This window comes from Macadamia integrifolia, chromosome 8 (assembly GCF_013358625.1).
Source record: "Macadamia integrifolia cultivar HAES 741 chromosome 8, SCU_Mint_v3, whole genome shotgun sequence".
In the NCBI taxonomy this organism is placed as follows: Eukaryota; Viridiplantae; Streptophyta; class Magnoliopsida; order Proteales; family Proteaceae; genus Macadamia; species Macadamia integrifolia.
This window is the reverse complement of record NC_056564.1, coordinates 9980987-9999916: the sequence shown is the minus strand read 5'-3', so window position 1 is coordinate 9999916 and position 18930 is coordinate 9980987. Positions and strand designations below refer to the sequence as shown.

General features: G+C 37.3%; 3 protein-coding genes and 1 pseudogene across 5 annotated transcripts in view; all 4 read left to right on the top strand.

Moving 5' to 3' along the window:
• Positions 1-1614: 1614 nt before the first annotated feature.
• On the top strand, positions 1615-3999 carry LOC122086349 (engulfment and cell motility protein 3-like). The gene is made up of 3 exons (XM_042655113.1): positions 1615-1813; positions 3464-3606; positions 3701-3999. The coding sequence occupies exons 1-3, from the start codon at positions 1615-1617 to the stop codon at positions 3800-3802; spliced, it is 444 nt and encodes a 147-aa protein (XP_042511047.1). The 3' UTR covers positions 3803-3999.
• Positions 4000-11076: 7077 nt separating this feature from the next.
• On the top strand, positions 11077-11712 carry LOC122086347 (cysteine-rich receptor-like protein kinase 25). Its single transcript, XM_042655111.1, has one exon. It carries the CDS (start codon positions 11077-11079, stop codon positions 11710-11712), a length of 636 nt encoding a protein of 211 aa, XP_042511045.1.
• A 1311-nt stretch (positions 11713-13023) lies between these two features.
• Positions 13024-16963, top strand: LOC122086346 (annotated as a pseudogene).
• A 1132-nt stretch (positions 16964-18095) lies between these two features.
• LOC122086306 (protein YIF1B-A-like) overlaps positions 18096-18930 on the top strand; it is a 7871-nt gene continuing 7036 nt past the window's right edge. For all 3 annotated transcript variants that reach the window (XM_042655067.1, XM_042655065.1, XM_042655066.1), the window contains exons 1-2: positions 18096-18279; positions 18378-18424. The gene's annotated coding sequence lies outside the window, so the exon portion shown is untranslated. The remainder of the gene's footprint in view (positions 18280-18377; positions 18425-18930) is intronic.

The window sequence follows — 18930 nt, the reverse complement described above, 5'->3', positions numbered from 1 at the left end:
TAGCCCGAGGGATGCATCATAATATGAGCTTCCCTACTTGACCAGAGAGTCACTCTTACAAGGGTTTCTCTACTTGGCTTTAGGGAAAGGGAGACAATTAAAATAAAAGCAATAAATTGATGGTTCTATGGCTAGGAGGGGCAAAGCCAACACATACACTAGCCATGAACCTTGGGGGAAAGGAATAGCAATAATGTAACGACTGAAAATAAAAATCCTAAATTAAGAAAGAAAGGGTAGTCAGAAGAGGGAATGAGAGGGGGGAGAGAAGACTACTGAAAGAGCCTACTTACTTGAATCAATGCTTGAACTTGAAAAAAATTGCTCCACGGCTCGTGATCTTGTCACCAAGATCTAAGCCTAAAACTATAACTTTAAAAATTACAACTCAATTGCATAAATCATAAACATAAAAAGAACTGAATAAAAATAAAAGAGTGATTGCATTAATTGACATAAAAAAAAAACTATTACAAAAGTGATTAAAGCAAAAATAGAGAAGAACTAGAACTAAAGAAAGAGCAAGAGAAAGAGAGAGCAACTAAAAAAAAAACTAGAAGAATAATGAATTGTGTCACCTCCTCTTACATGAGTTGTATTTATAGGGAATGGAGAGGTAGGGTAACAATTTTCTCTTTCCTAAAAGAGAGAAACCCACAATTGATTGTGAGATCTTTTGAGTCCAAAAGTGCTAAGATGGAGGAGAGAGAAGAGAGAAATAAATTTTGAAAAATTTCCTAAAATTTTTTGCTTATTTTCTTTCCTTTTTTTTTCTAATTTATTTTTCTTCTTTTTTTCTCTCTCCTAGGGACGATTTTTTTTTCTTCCTTTGTGTGATTTGGACAATCTTTGGTGATGATGTGGAGGAGAGAGAAGATTTGGACAATTTTTGGTTCTCCCCTTTTTTTCTCTTTCCTTTTTTTTTCTTCTCTTCTTGCTTCCACGATTTTGCTTGCTTCTAACTTGATGTGGAAATCCCCTCCATGCCCTTAGTACTTTAAGTGAGTGAAAAGCAAGAAATCTTCAACAAAATCTTCTAAAAAAAACAACCATTAGATTCGAACTTGAGACCTCTTGGTGAGTAAGAGAATTTTGTACACCATAGCTCACCAACTAAGCTAGGTAGTTGTTGTTACCAAAAACAAATCTTTAATCACTTAAAGATGTGGTCCATCGATCCTTGTTGGCATTTGGAGTATTCCTTGTACCTCTGGGACAATTGCAAACGGGCTGGTTCTGCATCTCAGTTCAGTTCTGATCCATTATTCTTTTTCTGACCCGAAAAGAATAATCATTTGTACGGGTGACCAAACGAATGTGTACTTTTAATTGAACACGTCCATCTTGCTCAGAATTTCGTCCTCTTCGCAACCATGGAAAGAAATAGGACATCTTTACGTGTAAAATTGAAGATATAGCTCCCGATAGTCCTTAAGGCCTTGAAAATATAAAACCTGCAAAAAGAGAGTAAAACCCAAGGTAGCTCCATTCTAAATATGTAAAATGCATGTTTTACTACCCTAGATTTCACACATAAATGTGCTCATCAATATACACAACCCACCCAAGTTTCAACCTCAACCATTTGGACAGTTGAGTAACTTATGAGGCCCAATGGTGAAATTGAAGATTTGGAAGTTATGGGTGATTTATAGAGTGCGATTCTTACGTTTGCATTTGTCCATTTGGCAGGAATCGTTCCAAAAGCTGCTGCATAAACAAGAAGGAAAAAGAGCTGAGTGGGAGTATCCTTTTGCTGTAGCAGGCATCAACATATCTTTTTTGTTGGTACAAATGTTGGATTTGCAATCAGGTAAAAGAGCTCTAAAATGAACAGCTATCTTGAATGATGCTGCAGTTATAGTGTGGTGTTAGTCTGAATTGCCTCCTTTTGATAAGACTGCAGCACGAGATGTCTAAGATGATACAAGTCAATGCCATACCAAATGAATAACTTTCATGACGATTGACATTGTTCATCATGTTACTCTTGGGCCACACACACACACATTTTCAGACTTTGCTGCACCAATTTGGCTACTTTGTTGGCCCTTCGATAAACCAAACCCATAGCATTATAGAGCCTGCTTATATATTGGCAATAAGGTTGAAGTTAGGGACTAAAGTTTCCAAAGCAATCAAGAGTGTGTTAACCACAAAAGTAGATGGTATTGGGGCCTGGTGTTAATATTAGTGCTTTTTATTGTTCTTGTATAGTTCCTTTGTTCCCTTTTTTTTGGCTCTTTTTAACTGCAAATTAAAATTTTTGATGGCCGACAATCGAAAGCAGAGAAAATTCAATATGTGGTGGGTCATAGATTGGGCCAAGAAGGCCTCCACATGGCTCGGATAGGCGGTCCATCCATTCCACCCATCTTGATGGCTACCTAGAACCTAGTTATGGCTTCATTGTGTTTGCTACCATTTCACCTAAAACCTCTAACTGTTAGGGAAGGGGAGCGTCAATGTATACATCAACACTCCCCCGCATGTACAGGCCAAGATCCCATGGTCTTTGCAGGTGGAATTCACACAACATTTCTTCGTATGGCACTGAGGGAGAAGAATTTTCGGCCCTTACCCAATTTTTGCACTTCCCAGGAGTCAAACACTTGACCTGCCTTCTTTGATATCATGTTTGCTACTGTTTGGTCCGTTTCACCTAAAAGCTCTTATTGTCAGGGAAGGGCAGCTTCAATGTATACATCAACACATTGATGGCCCTAGTGCCTGTAAGATGTAGCTTTGATGCTCAAATTTGTGGATATGTCCACATCTTCACAAGGATTCAAGTGTTGGGATCAAGATTAGAAAACACCAATCCTTCCAATACTTGCTGATACCTCAGTATTGGCCAAAGATTGGACAGGATCAGGTTGGAGCCGCTGATTGAGATTGTGATTGGTGCAGCCCAATCCCATCTTGGGTAATTAGTTTTAAATCCTTGCATCTAGCCACATGGCCGTATAGATTTTTGAGAAATGGTAAGAAAAAGCATGTGACAAGAGTCCCTTGGCAAGTAGTAGAGAAGAGAAGTGTTTGAAGTAAATATGTGGACACAATTAAAGATATGTATGGTGGTGTGGTGACTAGTGTAAGAACTGTAAGGGATCAAGGTAGTGAATTCCCAATTACAATTAGGTTATGTCAAAGATCAACTTTAAGCCCATATTTGTTTGCACTTGTCATGGATACTGACAAAAACTTCTCCCAACTTGTACTGGATATATAAAAGTTCTTGTAAATATTTAGGTCCATTTCAATCCAATTCCCAGATCATAAGTTTTCCTTTCTCCAAATCCTCGTGCTTTGAAATTTTTAACCAATTCTTTTTCTTTCATTTCTCTTTTGTTGCAAGAAAGAAATGTATGATTTATTGGATGAAAATAAATATAAATATAGATAAGCTAGGGAGAAAGAACTTGTTGGAAAATATAACTGCAGTATTTTGATTTTCTTGCAGGCAAGCCAACATCTCAGGCTGGAATCCGTTTCTTAGATTTTCTAAGAGAAGATGAAATGGCTTTTGATAATCTTTTTTGTGTCGCGTTTGAGATGATGGATGCCCAATGGCTTGCAAAGCGTGCTACTTACATGGAATTCAATGTAAGTGTGCCACCAACTTGATGGTGCCAATTTTGTATGATTGGGTTATGTAATTTTTCTTTCCTGATCATTCATGCTTTGGCCTAATCTGCAGGATGTTTTGAAGTCCACAAGAACACAGTTAGAGCGTGAGCTTGCTCTTGAAGATGTCTCCAGTGTGAAGGAATTACCCGCATTCAACTTGTTGAAATGGTAACCATCCACTTTTTGTCTGGCTTATGAAGGTATAAAGCATTTTAACCTCTGTAATATATGAAGATTTTAATTCAGCTTCATGATTTTCCGTGATATATTATATTTGTTTGATTTTTTTTAGTTCAATTACCATAAACCCCATTTTAATCTGTAGATTATTACATTATAATAGAAAATTTTCCTATCAAGTTTCCATCAGCAACATTCCACCTGGCCCAAATTGACCTTTACAACATAGAGTGAATCTTAACATGTACTTACAATTCTTTAGTCTTTCTCAAATCTCACTTGTACCTGATGATTCTATCATTTTCCATGGTCGAGAATTCCCTTAAAAAAATATGGGGAATCTCTGTCCGTCCGTCAAGCGAACGTCAATCTGTGACTGGTTCGATCTGTCATTTATGATTTTTTTCCCTTTTCAACATTTGACTGTTTGAGGTTTGGCAACTCGAATTGGAGCGATGGCAACATATATATTTTGCCATATGATGTTGCACTGTAGTCCAAAATGGGTGATCCTCATTGCTTGTCTGTGGCTGCTTGTATAAACAATTATTGATTATTTATTAGAATTCACTGCATAGAAATATGATGGGGATAGTTGGGCAGCCGGTTTCTTTAATATATAAGCACTCAGAGCAGTGAGAAGCTACAGCAGGAGCAAAAGTATGTCTTTTACCATGTTTCTCTTATGATGTGTAATGCATTTTGGGAAAAGATCCCCACATCGACAGCGTGGGGATCCTTTACCATGAACTCTCTCACTTTTACTGATAATGTGGGACCCACACTAAACTGTCTCTCTCCTTCTTGACCATGTGGGCCTCCTTGTGGACGAAACTGTCGTTTCTTGTGCCGTGGCTGCTGATGTGGTGTGGGAGTATGGGAGATTCCTCCTACACTGGTGGCATGGGGAACCTGTATTTTTTTTATGAGTCTCCCAAACATTTTAAAGTTCTTTTGTAAAATGTAAAAGGAGAAAATGTTTCTATCTGAGTGCCATAATTATTCATTCCCCACCCCTATTATAAAGTCCGAAATGAGTCTCATCCAACCACATTGGGTGTGGATAAAGAGATTTTGGTTTACTGTGGATGAAGGAAAGCTTTGTTCAGAGCTTCTCATTTAGTTCACCTCCAATATTTGACCCTAACATGCTTTCATGGAGAATTGGAAGGGCTTTTACCATTGGAGGCTTTTTTTTTTGAGGGGCGTTGGTGTTTTGGTGGGGGGGGGGTTGCGTGGGGTATTGGATTTGGACCTCTCTAACTCCCTCCAACCTCTCACATGTACGATGAGCTTTGCGTGCAAATCACTGTGTGTTGTATGCTATGTGCATATGAGAGGTTGGAGGCGGGGGAGAGTTGGGGGAAAAAGTAGTTCGAGAGGATCCAGATCCGTTGGATTGTTCGAGGCTATGCAGATATGTACAGGTCATCCACAACCTTTTCCTGTCTCTGTTCTAACATAGAGTACAAAAATCATGAGTTTTAAGTGTACCCAAATCCTCTTCAGCACACCCAATGCACATCGGGTGGTTGGCAGCACTAGAACACACCCTCTCAACTGTCAGTATGCCTGTTGAGCACATCAGTGCGCTGAAGAGGATCTGATTCTGATCTAAGCATCAATAATATTGGATCTGTACATATCGTCATCTATCAAGTTAATATATTTTTCTTACCTGTCTTATAGGAAATATGAAAAGAGGATAAACACAATTAATTGATTCTTACCTGCGATGGTTCACCAAAAAAATTTCTTGCCTGCCATAGACTTCTCACCTCTTTTTTAAAGTAAGATATTTTTCTGGTCTTGCATGGATCAGTTTAACTCGTTCCATAATGCATACGAAAAAAATTTCCTGGTCTTTCATAGGGTCAATTTAAGAAACCTCAAGGATATGCACTAGGATTGACCTGTCGAATGCGTGTTAGAGAGGATCCGGTTCGAGTTAAGATGCATGGATTAATTTAAATTGTCACATCATACATAATTGCATACTAAGATGGAGGGAAAATTAAATTCCACAAGTTGGTCTCATCATTTTGTGTGAATGCTTTTCAATTTCTACCAAAATCCAAAATTCGATTGTATTGGAATTTTTTTTTTCCCTGAAAATAATATTGCTACTCTTGGTTTTAGACCACACTGGGGTTTTAAAAAAAAAAAAACCACACTGGGGTGAAAGTAGATACCCATAGGGTCTAGCAAGATATTTCCCTCAAAACTGAATCTTTGGGTTTGTAGAATCGAAAAACTAAAGAAATGAATAGAAAACAAAAATAGTCATATAATACAAAGATTTACTTTGTTTGACAAGATTGCCTACATTTATGTTGAGGTGAGATTTATTTTACTATCAATGGAGAATATGATTACAATCACTTGTCTTCACACCTCTATCTAATTACAAAGAAAATAATTTCATTATAAATATATGACGAGACCCTACATAGGCATATATTACTAGAATGAGAATGGATCTTCTACACATATAATCACATAAACATACATGTAAAGATTCAACACTTCTCATTTCCTATCATTGAAAGGGTGAAGACTGAAGAAGAATATATTTAGAAGCAAAAGGGATAAGTGTTGGATCCTCACATGTCTGTCCAGGTGAACGTACATCTAGAGGATCCATTATGTGGAAAAGCAAAACAATGAAGAAAGGTAATATATTGAAGCAAAAGAGACTAGTGTTGGATCCTTAACTTAAACAGGTAAAAATAGAAATATAAGTGACAAGAATACAAACATCATGCGCTTCATATTGGTTATATAGTCCTTTGCACCCTATTCTTTCAGTCGCTTTCCTAATCAGTAGTGCATATGCTAGGTTGATGCAATCATATTTACACAATATTATCGGATAGCTTTCTTTTTCTCTAATTTTTGTACGAAAAAAAGAAAAAACGATATCTCTTATTGATGTGTAGACACAATGAGTGCAAAAAGTTTACACAACTCTATTGGAACTGGGAAGAGAAGGTTCATGAAAAAGAAGGCATGGGTCCTACATATGCGGATCTGATCTGAACTCTTTATTGATTTTCTTCAACATAATTAGTGGGCAATATTGAATTCGAAAGTTTAGAAACACCCATGTGTCTTAAATTGCAGAAATACTAATAGAGAAGAAGAAGCTAGCTAGCTCCATATGGCCACAATAATGGATTACAGAGAAATTGCAACTACAAACAGCAAATCTTCGATAAGAAGAAATCCACAATAACAAATCTTCGATAAGAAAAATCGACAATAACAAATATTCGATAAGAAGAAATCCATAATAAAAAATCTTCAATAAGAATGTGAAATAATCTCCAATAAGGAGACGTGCACATAATCTCCAATAAGGAGACAGGTAAATAATCTTTAGTAAGGAGACAAACAAATAATCTCTCCAACAAGAAGACGGGCAAATAATCTTTGATAAGAAGACAGAGGCAAATAACCATAACAGATAGAGAGAGAAAAAAATCCAGCAACACTAGCAAATAGAAAGTAGTTGCAGATCACAATATGCAAACCCTAGTAGAGATAATCCCAAATATAGTATGATTTTAGGACCCTGAGATGACCAGAACAGGAGAAAATAAATAACTCTGAATCTGACGCTTGGATCATCTTCAAATTCAGGTCAAGAGTGCCTTTACGATGGTGTAAAATATCCCCAAAGTCTGATGAAGATCCAATGGACAGATAAGCAGTAATAGGGTTGAGTACAAAAAATAGAAAGTAGGTTCCCTTAAAAATGGGAACTTGCAGTAATTCACAATCCAGTTACCTAATTCAGATCAAAATCTGATCAATAAGAACCTCTGTGGTGGTGTGCTCCATAAGAAAACCTCTAAGTATGAGTGGAATTAGGCCTGAATCTCCTATATGATGTTTCCTATTAGCAATAGGGAACATAAAAAAAAGGGGGGTACCGTGCGCCATGGGGTTTGAAAAGCAGCTGTCTTGTGATTCAGCAAAGAACTAGCATTAAACCAAAGCATAGTTGATGATTAGATCATAGTTATATGCAGATCAGACCAGTAGAATAACGGAAACAGCAACCGCAAGTTGAGTAGAACATGTAGAACAAGATCTGTAGGAGGGGCAGATCTTCATAACATTAAGAGGACTTCATCCGCAGGAATGAAGTCCGCACCAGCAATAGTCTTTTATTGCAGGGCAGGTTGCCAGGTTCTCATAAAGAAAAACTCATTCCGCAGGGAGAAAAACTCATCAACAGCAACCATATTGTGGGGAGAACCTTCATATCATTGGGAGAAATATCTGATAAAAACAAAATATTCATCAACAGCAAAGAGAAGACCAACTGCAGGCTTGTAGCTGGATGGATAGATCATCCACTGTAGAGAAAAACATGATCCAGCAATCATCATGATCTAATCTCAAAACTTCAAGAATCAGCAATCATAAGGAGCAAAGAACTGAGAAGATTCCAGAACTTCCAACCGCAGGGAGAAGACTCTTGTTTTTGTTTTTCATGGAACAAGAGAAGCTATCACAAGTAGTTGTAGAACAGCAAAAAATGCCGTACACCTCTTCGAGAATCTTAAGAGACCCTCAAACCATTGAGGGTGGAGAATGGAATTACCGGTTGCTATTGCTCTGATACCATGTAACAAAATTATTAAGAGAAACCAGCAAGAAGGAGGAAAAGAAGAAGAGAGAGACGGAGATCAATGGGAAAGAGGTATATTGTCTGACAAGAAAAGAATAGGTTAAACCGCTCCGCGCCCCCCGTCCCCCGTCCCCCGTCCTCTCCTGTTATCATTTTTTGTTGGCCTGATGTAACCTCCTGATCTCTTTCTCATATTCATTACTTCAATATTTCAATTCTCCTTTTCAGGTCCAAAGGTGCGGCACAGGCAATGTTTTTGCGGCATGAGGGTTTTCTGGGAGCATTAGGCGCTTTCATGAGCTATGAAAAGCATGGTCTTGATGATTTGATGGCCCATCATTTGGTGGAACGGTTCCCAATGGGTGCGCCCTATGTAGGAGGAAAGATTCATGGTCCACCACTTGGAGACTTGAACGAGAAGGCAAGTATACACTGTAACACTAACGTAGCTTAGACATCAACATTATAGTTGGTATGAGATACAGATGTGAGACTTCAAACATGGACTCAAAGTGGCCCATATGTGACTACATCTTCAGACTAGTATGTTACTCTCTGTTGGCAAAAGAGTTGTATTGTAATTTGTACTAAAATATAGTGTCACCAGCATGATAAGGAAAAATGAGATCATACCAAATAGGTCTAGGTCATATTTGCTGTCAGAAAATAGTCTTATAAGCTCTTCTAGCTTTCTATAATTTTTTCTTACATTCTTTGTAATTTTTTGGCTTCCCTTAATCCCATGTTAATAATATTAGCTTCTCATTATTTTGTTCAACACTTGTTATGTTTTTTAAATAAAAATAGTTATGATCATCTACTTCTTTCACCCTCCACTGGTTCAAAAAGATTCATTGCCAATGAATAAACAAAGTTCCGTGGCTAATTTGATTTACAAAAGTTGAAAGTACAGATTAGTTGACGTGCCTCCAAAAATCAGTCTTTACCAGCTTCTTTAAACACTTGCTGCACCACATCCAGAGTATTGTATTTATGAAACCTCGAAATAGTTTAAGAAAGTTTATGTGGAGGATACAGGTCAATGGTAAAATATTTACATGCTCAACCCAGCTGCAGGGAAACCTTAACTACTTGGATCCAGAGTAAATCTCTAAATATAATTGATGAGCTTCCAAAGCTGAGGATTATATCCCAGTGAGCTTATAATCATTGATACTGTTGTATCCAAGTTTAATCACTCCCCTTTCTTAAGTACCCGTATAAATTCAGAATATGAATTGGGAGAAAAGTTGTTATCCTATCAAGGGAAAGAGCTTCATTGGAGATTATGTATTAGTTGCTAATTACAGTCCATAAAACAATGTCAAACATTCCCACTGTATAATGGTTGGTTCCATGATGCTCGTTGTCCACTTGAATTTGATATCCTGTTTAAGCATATGTGATGTAGGGGGTTCCTAGGTGACTAGGTTTCCTACAAGATTAACTAACTAGGTAGGGTTAACTCAAGGGACTTGGGTAGATAGGACAAAAAGAAACTCAGCAAACAAGATTAAGCATGCAAAATAGAATGAGACTAATAAACAAAGTAGCAAAAAACAATAATAATCTAGGCGGAAAAACACATAAACTCTTACTTAAACTTCAAGTGGGGACATGGGGAAGGGAACAAACGTCATACGAATATTAGGTTCAGTACAAATCAATCATGATACCAAATAAGATATGCAAACAATCAATATCCTCTAGCAGCCAACTAAAATAGAAAATCAGCAAGGGTTTTGGAGATATAACAGTGACGAAACGTCTTAAAACAATGGGTAAAAATAGGCATAAACAAAAAGGCAAAGGCCGGTTTCAATGTTAATGGGCTGCAACATATAACATGGATAAATGGAGGTGGGAGGGGTTTAGTTTAATTATTTACCTTGTTACTGTCCTGGTCTGAGGAGAAAAGGAGAAGTCGATGTCCTCCAAAATAAAGAGTTGCAGTCCAACCTACTTGATGAAGAACAGCAGTCTCGATTGTTGGAGAAGTTCCAGCAGCAACCCAGTTGGGGGTTTTCTCGATGGAGATAATCTCTAATGATGGTGAACAATTTCTGCAATAGGGCAGCAGGAACAGGAAAGACAGAAAACAGAAAAGAGAGGGATGAAGGATGAGAAAGGGAGAAGAAGAATGGGAGAGAGAGCCGTGAGAGAGAGAGAGAGGAGGCGAGAAACAGAGGGAGACCGAGATTGAGCGATGAGAAGAGGGAGAGAGCAACGAGAGAATTCTTAGGGGGGGTTTGGGGGCTGTTTTACCTTCAATAATCTTCATTCATTCATTAATTTGGAACCGTGGCCAATGACCTTACATAAATAAGAGACTAATTACTAAAAAGAAAAGAATATTCTAGGAATGTTATTTCATAAGCAAAGAAACTTTCTAAAAAGAAATCAATAGGATATTTACTTAGAACTCTAGTGGAACTTGGAAGAGTAGGTTTATGAAAAAGAAGACATGGGTCCTACATATGCGGATCCGATCCGAACTCTTTATTGATTTTCTTCAACATAATTAGTGGGCAATATTGACTTCAAAAGTTTAGAAACACCCATGTGTCTTAAATTGCAGAAATACTAATAGAGAAGAAGAAGCTAGCTAGCTCCATATGGCCACAATAATGGATTACAGGGAAGGATTGCTCTTGCTCCTTTCTTCTATGCTTGTGTTGAGACACTGCACTGCACAACCTGACCCTAATGCATACCAAAACTGTACTTATTCAAGAGGAAATTTCACTGCCAAAAGCACATACCAAACAAACCTCAACCTTCTCCTCTCTTCTCTATCCTCAAATGCCAAAACCATTTCAGGTTTCTGTAACACCACCAGCCAGAATTCCAACAAAGTCTATGGTCTCTTCCTTTGTAGAGGCGACGTTACACCAGAAACCTGTAATACCTGCATCAAGGCAGCAAGCTCCAATATCACCCAACGTTGTCCAACTGCGAAAGAGGCCATAATATGGTATGAGTATTGTATGTTACGGTACTCAAATCAACCTATATTCTCAATTATGGAAAAGGAACCTAGTATTTGTTTGCCTAATGATAACAATGTCTCCAAATCGGTCCAGTCTGAGTTTGATAAGATATGGGTGGATTTGTTCAATGGCCTTGTGAGTCAGGCTGCGTCAGCGGCAGCGGTTGGCCGGAAGTATGCAGCCAATGAGGCAAACTATACAAGCTTTGAGAAGATATATGGGCTAGTGCAGTGCACTCCTGATTATCTCAGGATGATTGCTACAAATGCCTAGCTTCTGTGAGTTATATTCCAAAATGTTGCCAGGGTATGATAGGTGGGAGGCTTAATGGACCGAGTTGTTTTGTAAGGTATGAGAACAACTATCCTTTCTATTGAACGTTGGCCTCAACTACTTGATAGAAAATATACTTGCAATACGTCACATGGAGATCAGATAAACATGCAATAACGAATACATAGTCAGGTTTTAGGCATACTTAAATCCATGTCTAAAGAATAATAACTCCTCAATATTTTCTCGTATACTCTTTGTAAAACACGATCAATATTGGTCTGGTCTACCCTATTTCCCTTCTCACTTTAAGTTTCTTTTTTAGTCATTCACTTAATGGTCAGTGATAACTATTTATAGGTGAGGGTAGGACCAACCTTACAATAAATTATATATACACTCAAACCACTAAATCGACTTTTAGCAACAAACCTTGGATTATGCTAGCCCATCTAATTAGAAATCTTACACTAATATCAGGGGTATATTAAATTAAAGGAAAATTACATGATTACCCACTTTTGGGTTTATCTTTATAGAATTATCTATCAAAAGTTTCAGATAACAAAAATACCCAAAATTAGGTTTCCTTTACAAAATTACCCACTTAAAGTTTAAGTTAACAAAAAAATCCAAAATTGAGTTTGGGTTTACAAAATTACCCACTCAAAATTTTAGTAATAAAAAAATACACATTATATGTGGAAGATGAAGAATCACTATTTTTGATAGTTTTATAAACCCAAACCTGATTTTGGGTATTTTTGTTAACTGAAACTTTGGGTGGATAGTTTTATGAACTCAAACATAAATTTGAGTATTTTTGTTAACTAAAATTTTTTTGGGTAATTCCGTAAAAGAAAACCCAAAAGTGAATAATCATGTAAATTAATATGATAACTCAGGCCTTGTCATTAAAGATATGATCAGCCCCTGTGCTTGTCCCCCTCAGTCTGCTTGGTTCTCTGCCTATGGTGACCTCTTTTCGTTCTGGTCTGCCGCTCCGGCGAGTGACAGTTTTCTTTCAGGTCCCCAGTGACCTCTTTTCTTCTTCGACCCTTGTCATGTGTTGGTCATCATTATCCTTACGGTGACGACGATGATGACCCCAACCATCCCTGCGCTCCCTTTCTCCACACCTGACTTGGCCGCTCCCACCACCTTCGCCACCACCATCTACCTTACCCTTCGCTGCAGTTCCCATCAGCGGTGAAGTTGACTGGATCTGAGGTCTCTGTTCATATTTGCTTCAGATCTGCTCTCCACTTTCGCGGTGCATTTGCATTCACCTTGGGTATAGTGACCTATACCATGGCCGATCGCCATCCTCCCCCTCCGCTACGGCTGGATCTGATGCTGTGTATCCTACTGTCATCGGAGCTTTCGGGACTTGGTGTCTTTCTTCCCGGCGTTAGCGACGTTGTCTTTGTCATTGTTTCCGGTACACGTCTAGTCCTTGTGCTGGGCCACTACTTGGGAAGAGGGACAGGGACAGGGACAGGGACATGCTGCCGTGTCTGAATTTGGGGATTGGGAGCCTGATATGGTGTCGGCCATCACATTTGAAAAGCATAGGGTGTTGGTCGGTGTTAGTCTCATTGGCCTTGCCTTGGGCTGCGTAGACACTGTGGCCCTTCGTTTCTGGCATGCCATCGTGTTATCTGTCATTTTAGATATATCTATCCTCGAGATGGAGGATTTTGTATCTAATTGGTGTTGTTTTTATGACAAGTTTGTTAGGAAATGTTTTGGTTTCTCCTTCCGATCATATTCTATCGGACTACCCTACCCTTAAGATCGTTGCCTTTGACAAGTTAAGCAGTCTGGTCACGTTCTATTCCTTGGTTTTCAGTATTTTGTACCTAAACCTTGTGTTTTACATTTTTCTATCTATTGTATATTTCTTAGTTTTAATTGAATGAAATTCTCGTTATCAAAAGAGAAAAAGTCCGCTTGGTTCTCTTAGGTGGCCTCAGGCGTCTTCCCTCTTTGAATTTTTTTTATGACCATAACAGAAAATTTGAAGTAGTTTTCCTTCAATATCTAGACTCATGAATTTGGTTAATGATGATAATTCTCAATTCACTATGATTGATCTTTTGTTGATTGGTTAGGCCAAACAATCATATTTTCATGTTGGAAGAAAAATTTAATCATTTCATAAAAGGGTCATTCTAGGCATCACTATGCCAAGTGAAGTATAATGCAAAACCCTACATATATCTCAATGGCCAAGTTTTAGTACAATGTACGCAAAAAAAAGTTGCTCAAACTCTGTTTTATAGTCTTAGTAAAAAATACTAAATACCATCAAATGGAGATGAATATAATATACAAAATGACATCTTTTTTAAGTAGCAATTCCTCTACGTTTAAGCTGAAGTTGTACTAATGAGATGTTTATTGGTCTTCTATCACTCGTACTGCCATGTGGCAAATAGTAAAGCGTTATATTTTACTAAGTATAGTGACAAGAAAGAAACCCCTTTAATAAATGATCTTCTAGTACATGGGGTAGTCCTTGTTATAGAGAACCCCACGGCCACATGTATCTTAGTGGCCAAAATGTAGGCCAAAGTATATATATGGACATCCTACGGACAAATATAGTCTTGTTGCACCATTAATTTAGGTGGTTTTGTTCAGTACAGACGTGTGTGCATGTGCGGTAAGTAGACGAGGTTGATTAACATGAATTCTCACAACCACATATGTATCTCTAGAATGGTAGTTTTGAACAATTCTACGATTATTTCAATCTTCATTATAATTTATTTCTCTTTTCTTCTACTTCTTCTTTTTTTTTTTTTCATAAATATTTTGTGAGAATATTACTAATTAATTAACACAATCTCCAATTTGGCACAGCTCATTATAACTACAAAGGCTCCTTATTTGTTTGCTTGACGAGTCAGGTTCCGTCCCTTCGACTGATGCAAATAGATGGAGAAATTCATCTGTTATTATCATTGTTGTTGTTGTTGTTGTTGTTGTTGTTGGAACATTTACTACAGCCATACTTGTATCCTTCCTCTATCTACGTTCTCGAAGGAGGAGGTTGAAGCGCAAAATTGATGGTAAGGAACTATGCATGGTTCATAATATATTTCTTCCAAAATTTATAAATGTATCAATGATAACAGAGATTTGAATTGAAACTATAAAACACTATTCAAACCAGCCAAGAAGGGTGCATCTATATTCATTAAATTATATTTGTTATATTAGTTTAGTAAATATTAACTTACTAGATTTACATCTTCTATTTAGATGAAGATGATCAGAATGAGATTGTAAGTGCCAACTCCCTACAATTCAACTTTTATACAATAACAGCTGCCACAAACAACTTCTCTGATGCAAATAAACTTGGAAAGGGAGGATTTGGTGTTGTTTATAAGGTACCAAGTCTTTGTATTACCACTAGCTATGTAACTTTTTAATATGTAATGTTATGTTTCAAATGCTTGAAGGTGATTTAAATTCAGTCTAGATGAAACTACACGTTTTTATATCTTTTAATTTATATTACATACTTAGGGTAAACTTTTGAATGGACAAATGGTGGCAGTGAAGAGGCTCTCAAGCAATTCTGGACAGGGTGAAACTGAATTTAAGAATGAGGTTGTATTAATGGCGAAGTTGCAGCACAAGAATCTTATTAGGCTCTTGGATTCTGCTTAGAAGGAGAGGAAAAGATACTCATCTATGGATTCATGCTAAATACAAGTCTTGATCACTTTATTTTTGGTCTCATTCTCTTCTTCCTATCTTTGAACTTTTATCAGTTTTTCGCCCTTTTTTGGTTATAGAACTTTCATATATTGGTGTGCCTAGGTAAACAAAATTGCCTTCATATTTATGAATGAAATCAGAATACCTAGGAATTAGGATTTTTTTTTTCTATAGAAAAATTCTACTATATCAAAATTAACCTTTCAAATTCAATCATCCACACATATAGTAACCTCGAAGCATTATTATGTGTTTCTTATAATACTTTCTTGTTTGTTGTAGATGCATTTAAAAATTGTACATTGAAAAGAAATTACTACATTATTTGAGTCGTAGTTTGATACTTCTTTTGATATCATTGATATGTAGATCCAATCAAACGCTCACAATTGGATTGGGAGGAACATTACAAAATCATTGAAGCATTGCTCGAGCGCTTCTTTATCTTCATGAAGATTCTCGATTGAAGATTATTCATCATGATCTAAAAACCAGCAATATTTTTTTAGATGAGGAAATGAATCCAAAAATTACAGATTTTGGTATGGCAAGACTCTTTGAAATTGACCAAACCCAAGAGAATACTAGTAAAGTTGTTGGAACACGGTACGTTTTGTCTATGAACCCATAGTTTACATATGTTGTTGAAGAATTATTTTAATGATCCATCAGCTGGTTAATATTAAATAAGTGAAAAAACTTACAATCATCCCTAACTTGAAACTAGTTTTATTCGCCAAAACAAAAGAAACTAACTCATTATATTGAGATGGAATTAATGCAGTGGATATATAACACTAGGGTACATAAATCAAGGGAAATTCTCAGCTAAGTCAGATGTGTATAGTTTTGCAGTCATTGGTGAAATAAACAACCGTTCCAATCAATAAAGGTGCTCTGAGGGCCTTCCCAGCTATGTATGTGGGAACACTTCTCAATTCTTGAACATATTTTAAAGGCAAAAGGCTGGACATACTACCAATGTATCGTAAGCAAGCCCCCCTCTCTCTCTCTCTCTTCCCACTCCTTTGAGATGACCACCCTGCCCCTCCAGTATGATACTCCGTCTTGTACCCCTATTGGTGTTGCTTGCTAACTTACCACACATAGATGGTTTGCCTATCCCTTTTCCTGGTTTAAAATACTAAACTTGTTGATATATCGTTGCAGGCATAGAAAAAATGGAAGGAGGGTACATCTTTGGCAGATGGATCCAACTTTGAGAGATAACTATGATAGGTCTGAAGTGATTAAATGCATTCACATTGGACTATTATGTGCTCAAGAAGATGTATCTAAGAGGCCCACCTTGGCTTCTGTTGTTCTAATGCTAAATAGATACTCTGCCACTCTCCCATTGCCTTCATCACCAGCCTTTCTAATGGATGGGGAAATCGAGTTAGCTGAACCTTCCATGGAAGGGGATTTAAGGGTAACAAAATCAGATGAATCCATGAGTAAATCAGCAACAAAGTCGATTAATGAAGTGTCAATTACAGAGTTATCTGCTCGATAGTATTAGAGTTAAAAATAAAATAAAAAAAGACTCGGTGCACAAGGCTCCCGCATGTGTGAGGTCCAAGAAAAAGAAAATATTAGTGAGTCTTAAATGAGTTGGTGTCACTGTTGGTGAGTCAACGGGGAGTCTATTAGTCTTGTTATGGCGAAGAGAGTGAAAGTTTTAATCTCTTGTGTATTTAAGTGTTGAATGGAACGGACGGAATGAAGTTTAAACCTGATCAAAGAATTTTGTTGGTTATTCTTCGTACATAACTATTATTGTCTTATTCATTTATCCCACTGCGGACACTCTTCGACTCTTTCATTCTTATATCATTTAGATAAAATAAGGAAATATAAGAAGCAAAAGTGATTGATGGGGATTCAAACCGAGGATTTCTTAAGGGATCCCAATAAAACATTACTACAAGGTGTCTAGTATCGCTTGTATGTTTCAATCTTTAAGACTTTGAGTGATTGATCAATGAAGGGAAAGCTAATTTGAAATTAAGTGCAATTCATACTTACTCGAAGGGACTTTGCTTTTTTTTTTTTTTTTTTTTTTATTTCTTTTCTAGGTCTTATTCATTTCGAAGATGCAATTAAGCTTATTGATGTGTTCCTCTATGTTGCTTTTTCATTGAATGACTCCTCTCTCTCTCTAATTTGCATATACCTTATGACATGCAAAAAAAAAAAAAAAAAAACTAGGGGTGTCAACAAGTGAAGCCGGTCATTTTCATCAGGTCTAATCAATCTCGCCAATTTATGTCTTCATGACTATACACCTTATTTTGTATTAACAATCGGGTCTCATAGGCTAAAATAATGACACGTTTTTATTTGATCGGTTGATTACCGATCCATAATAGGGCTCAATCTAACTGGGCTGATCATTCTATAATCAGGGCCTTGATTAATCATGCTACAACCATCCTTAAATGTGCTTAATCCAGCTAAAAACGATCAATTATTGATTGGTCACAGTATTTGGTCGATCACGATTCACGATCGGGCGACTATTGGGCCACTACTTTGCACTAGGAGCTCCCAATTATTTATCAATCGATACTCCAGTCTCGGGTTTTAATCAAAGCTGAGGGTAAACCGGTCAATTCAACATGGTAAAGGGTAAAGGCATAATTTGGTCCTATCGTATCTCGTAAGTCGAAATTTCGTAAGTCGTACACGGGAGGAAGGAGAGAAGTTCCCCGGGATCGGAGTATCCATTTCTTCCGCAGTCGTCTTCATTTCTGCCGTTCAACTGCCGTCCTCGATTTCTCGACGATCAATAACCTGGCGCTCAGAGTTTCTCAATTGTAGTTCAATTTGGTAAATCAGATCTTCTATTTCTATATCTCTTTCTATGATTGGTAGATGATTAGATCTGGAGTTCTCTCACACCTTCTTCATTGTCTTTGTATGAACAGGTCCGCCTCAACTTTCCAGCAATTACACATTTTCAGAACAATCTCAGGTACTCTCTCTCTCTATACAAAGAATTTTCAGTTCTCTACTAAGTGCCGATTCAGATCTTTGGCGAGGAAACCTTTCTTGGTAGATTCCTGCGGAAACGCTATTTATTAAGCGACTAGAATCAGGAATAGAGCCTAAATGTAAACATCTTTATTGATAAATTACGCTTCAGTTGCCAAATTAGTAGTGCTGAAATGGAGATCAAACTTACCAAACCCTCGTAACCGGTGTGTAGAAGATAAGATTCAGAAATGATTATGAAGTAGTAAGAGAGACATTAACATGGACTGCCTTGCCCTAAGGTGGTTCCAAAAGTTATGAGTGCCAAATTGACGCTGAGGTGCAAGAAGGGCATGAGAGTATTTGGTTGTGTGTAACGTTCCCCTGGAGTGAATGTTGGTGATAAACTCAACCATGAGGGAAACAAGTTTGCTCGTCTTTCTTTCCATTTTGTTTTTGTTTTTGTTTTTTGTTTTTTTGTTTTTTTGTTTTTGTTTTTGTTTTTTT

Bases quoted from the DNA above. Each gene is read 5' to 3' on its own strand.
- LOC122086347 (XM_042655111.1), top strand. From the start codon at position 11,077: ATGGATTACAGGGAAGGATTGCTCTTGCTCCTTTCTTCTATGCTTGTG.
- LOC122086349 (XM_042655113.1), top strand. From the start codon at position 1,615: ATGGTGAAATTGAAGATTTGGAAGTTATGGGTGATTTATAGAGTGCGA. The intron at 1,814-3,463 runs GTAAAAGAGCTC...ATTTTCTTGCAG, and splicing joins AATGTTGGATTTGCAATCAG to GCAAGCCAACATCTCAGGCT. The intron at 3,607-3,700 runs GTAAGTGTGCCA...CCTAATCTGCAG, and splicing joins CTACTTACATGGAATTCAAT to GATGTTTTGAAGTCCACAAG.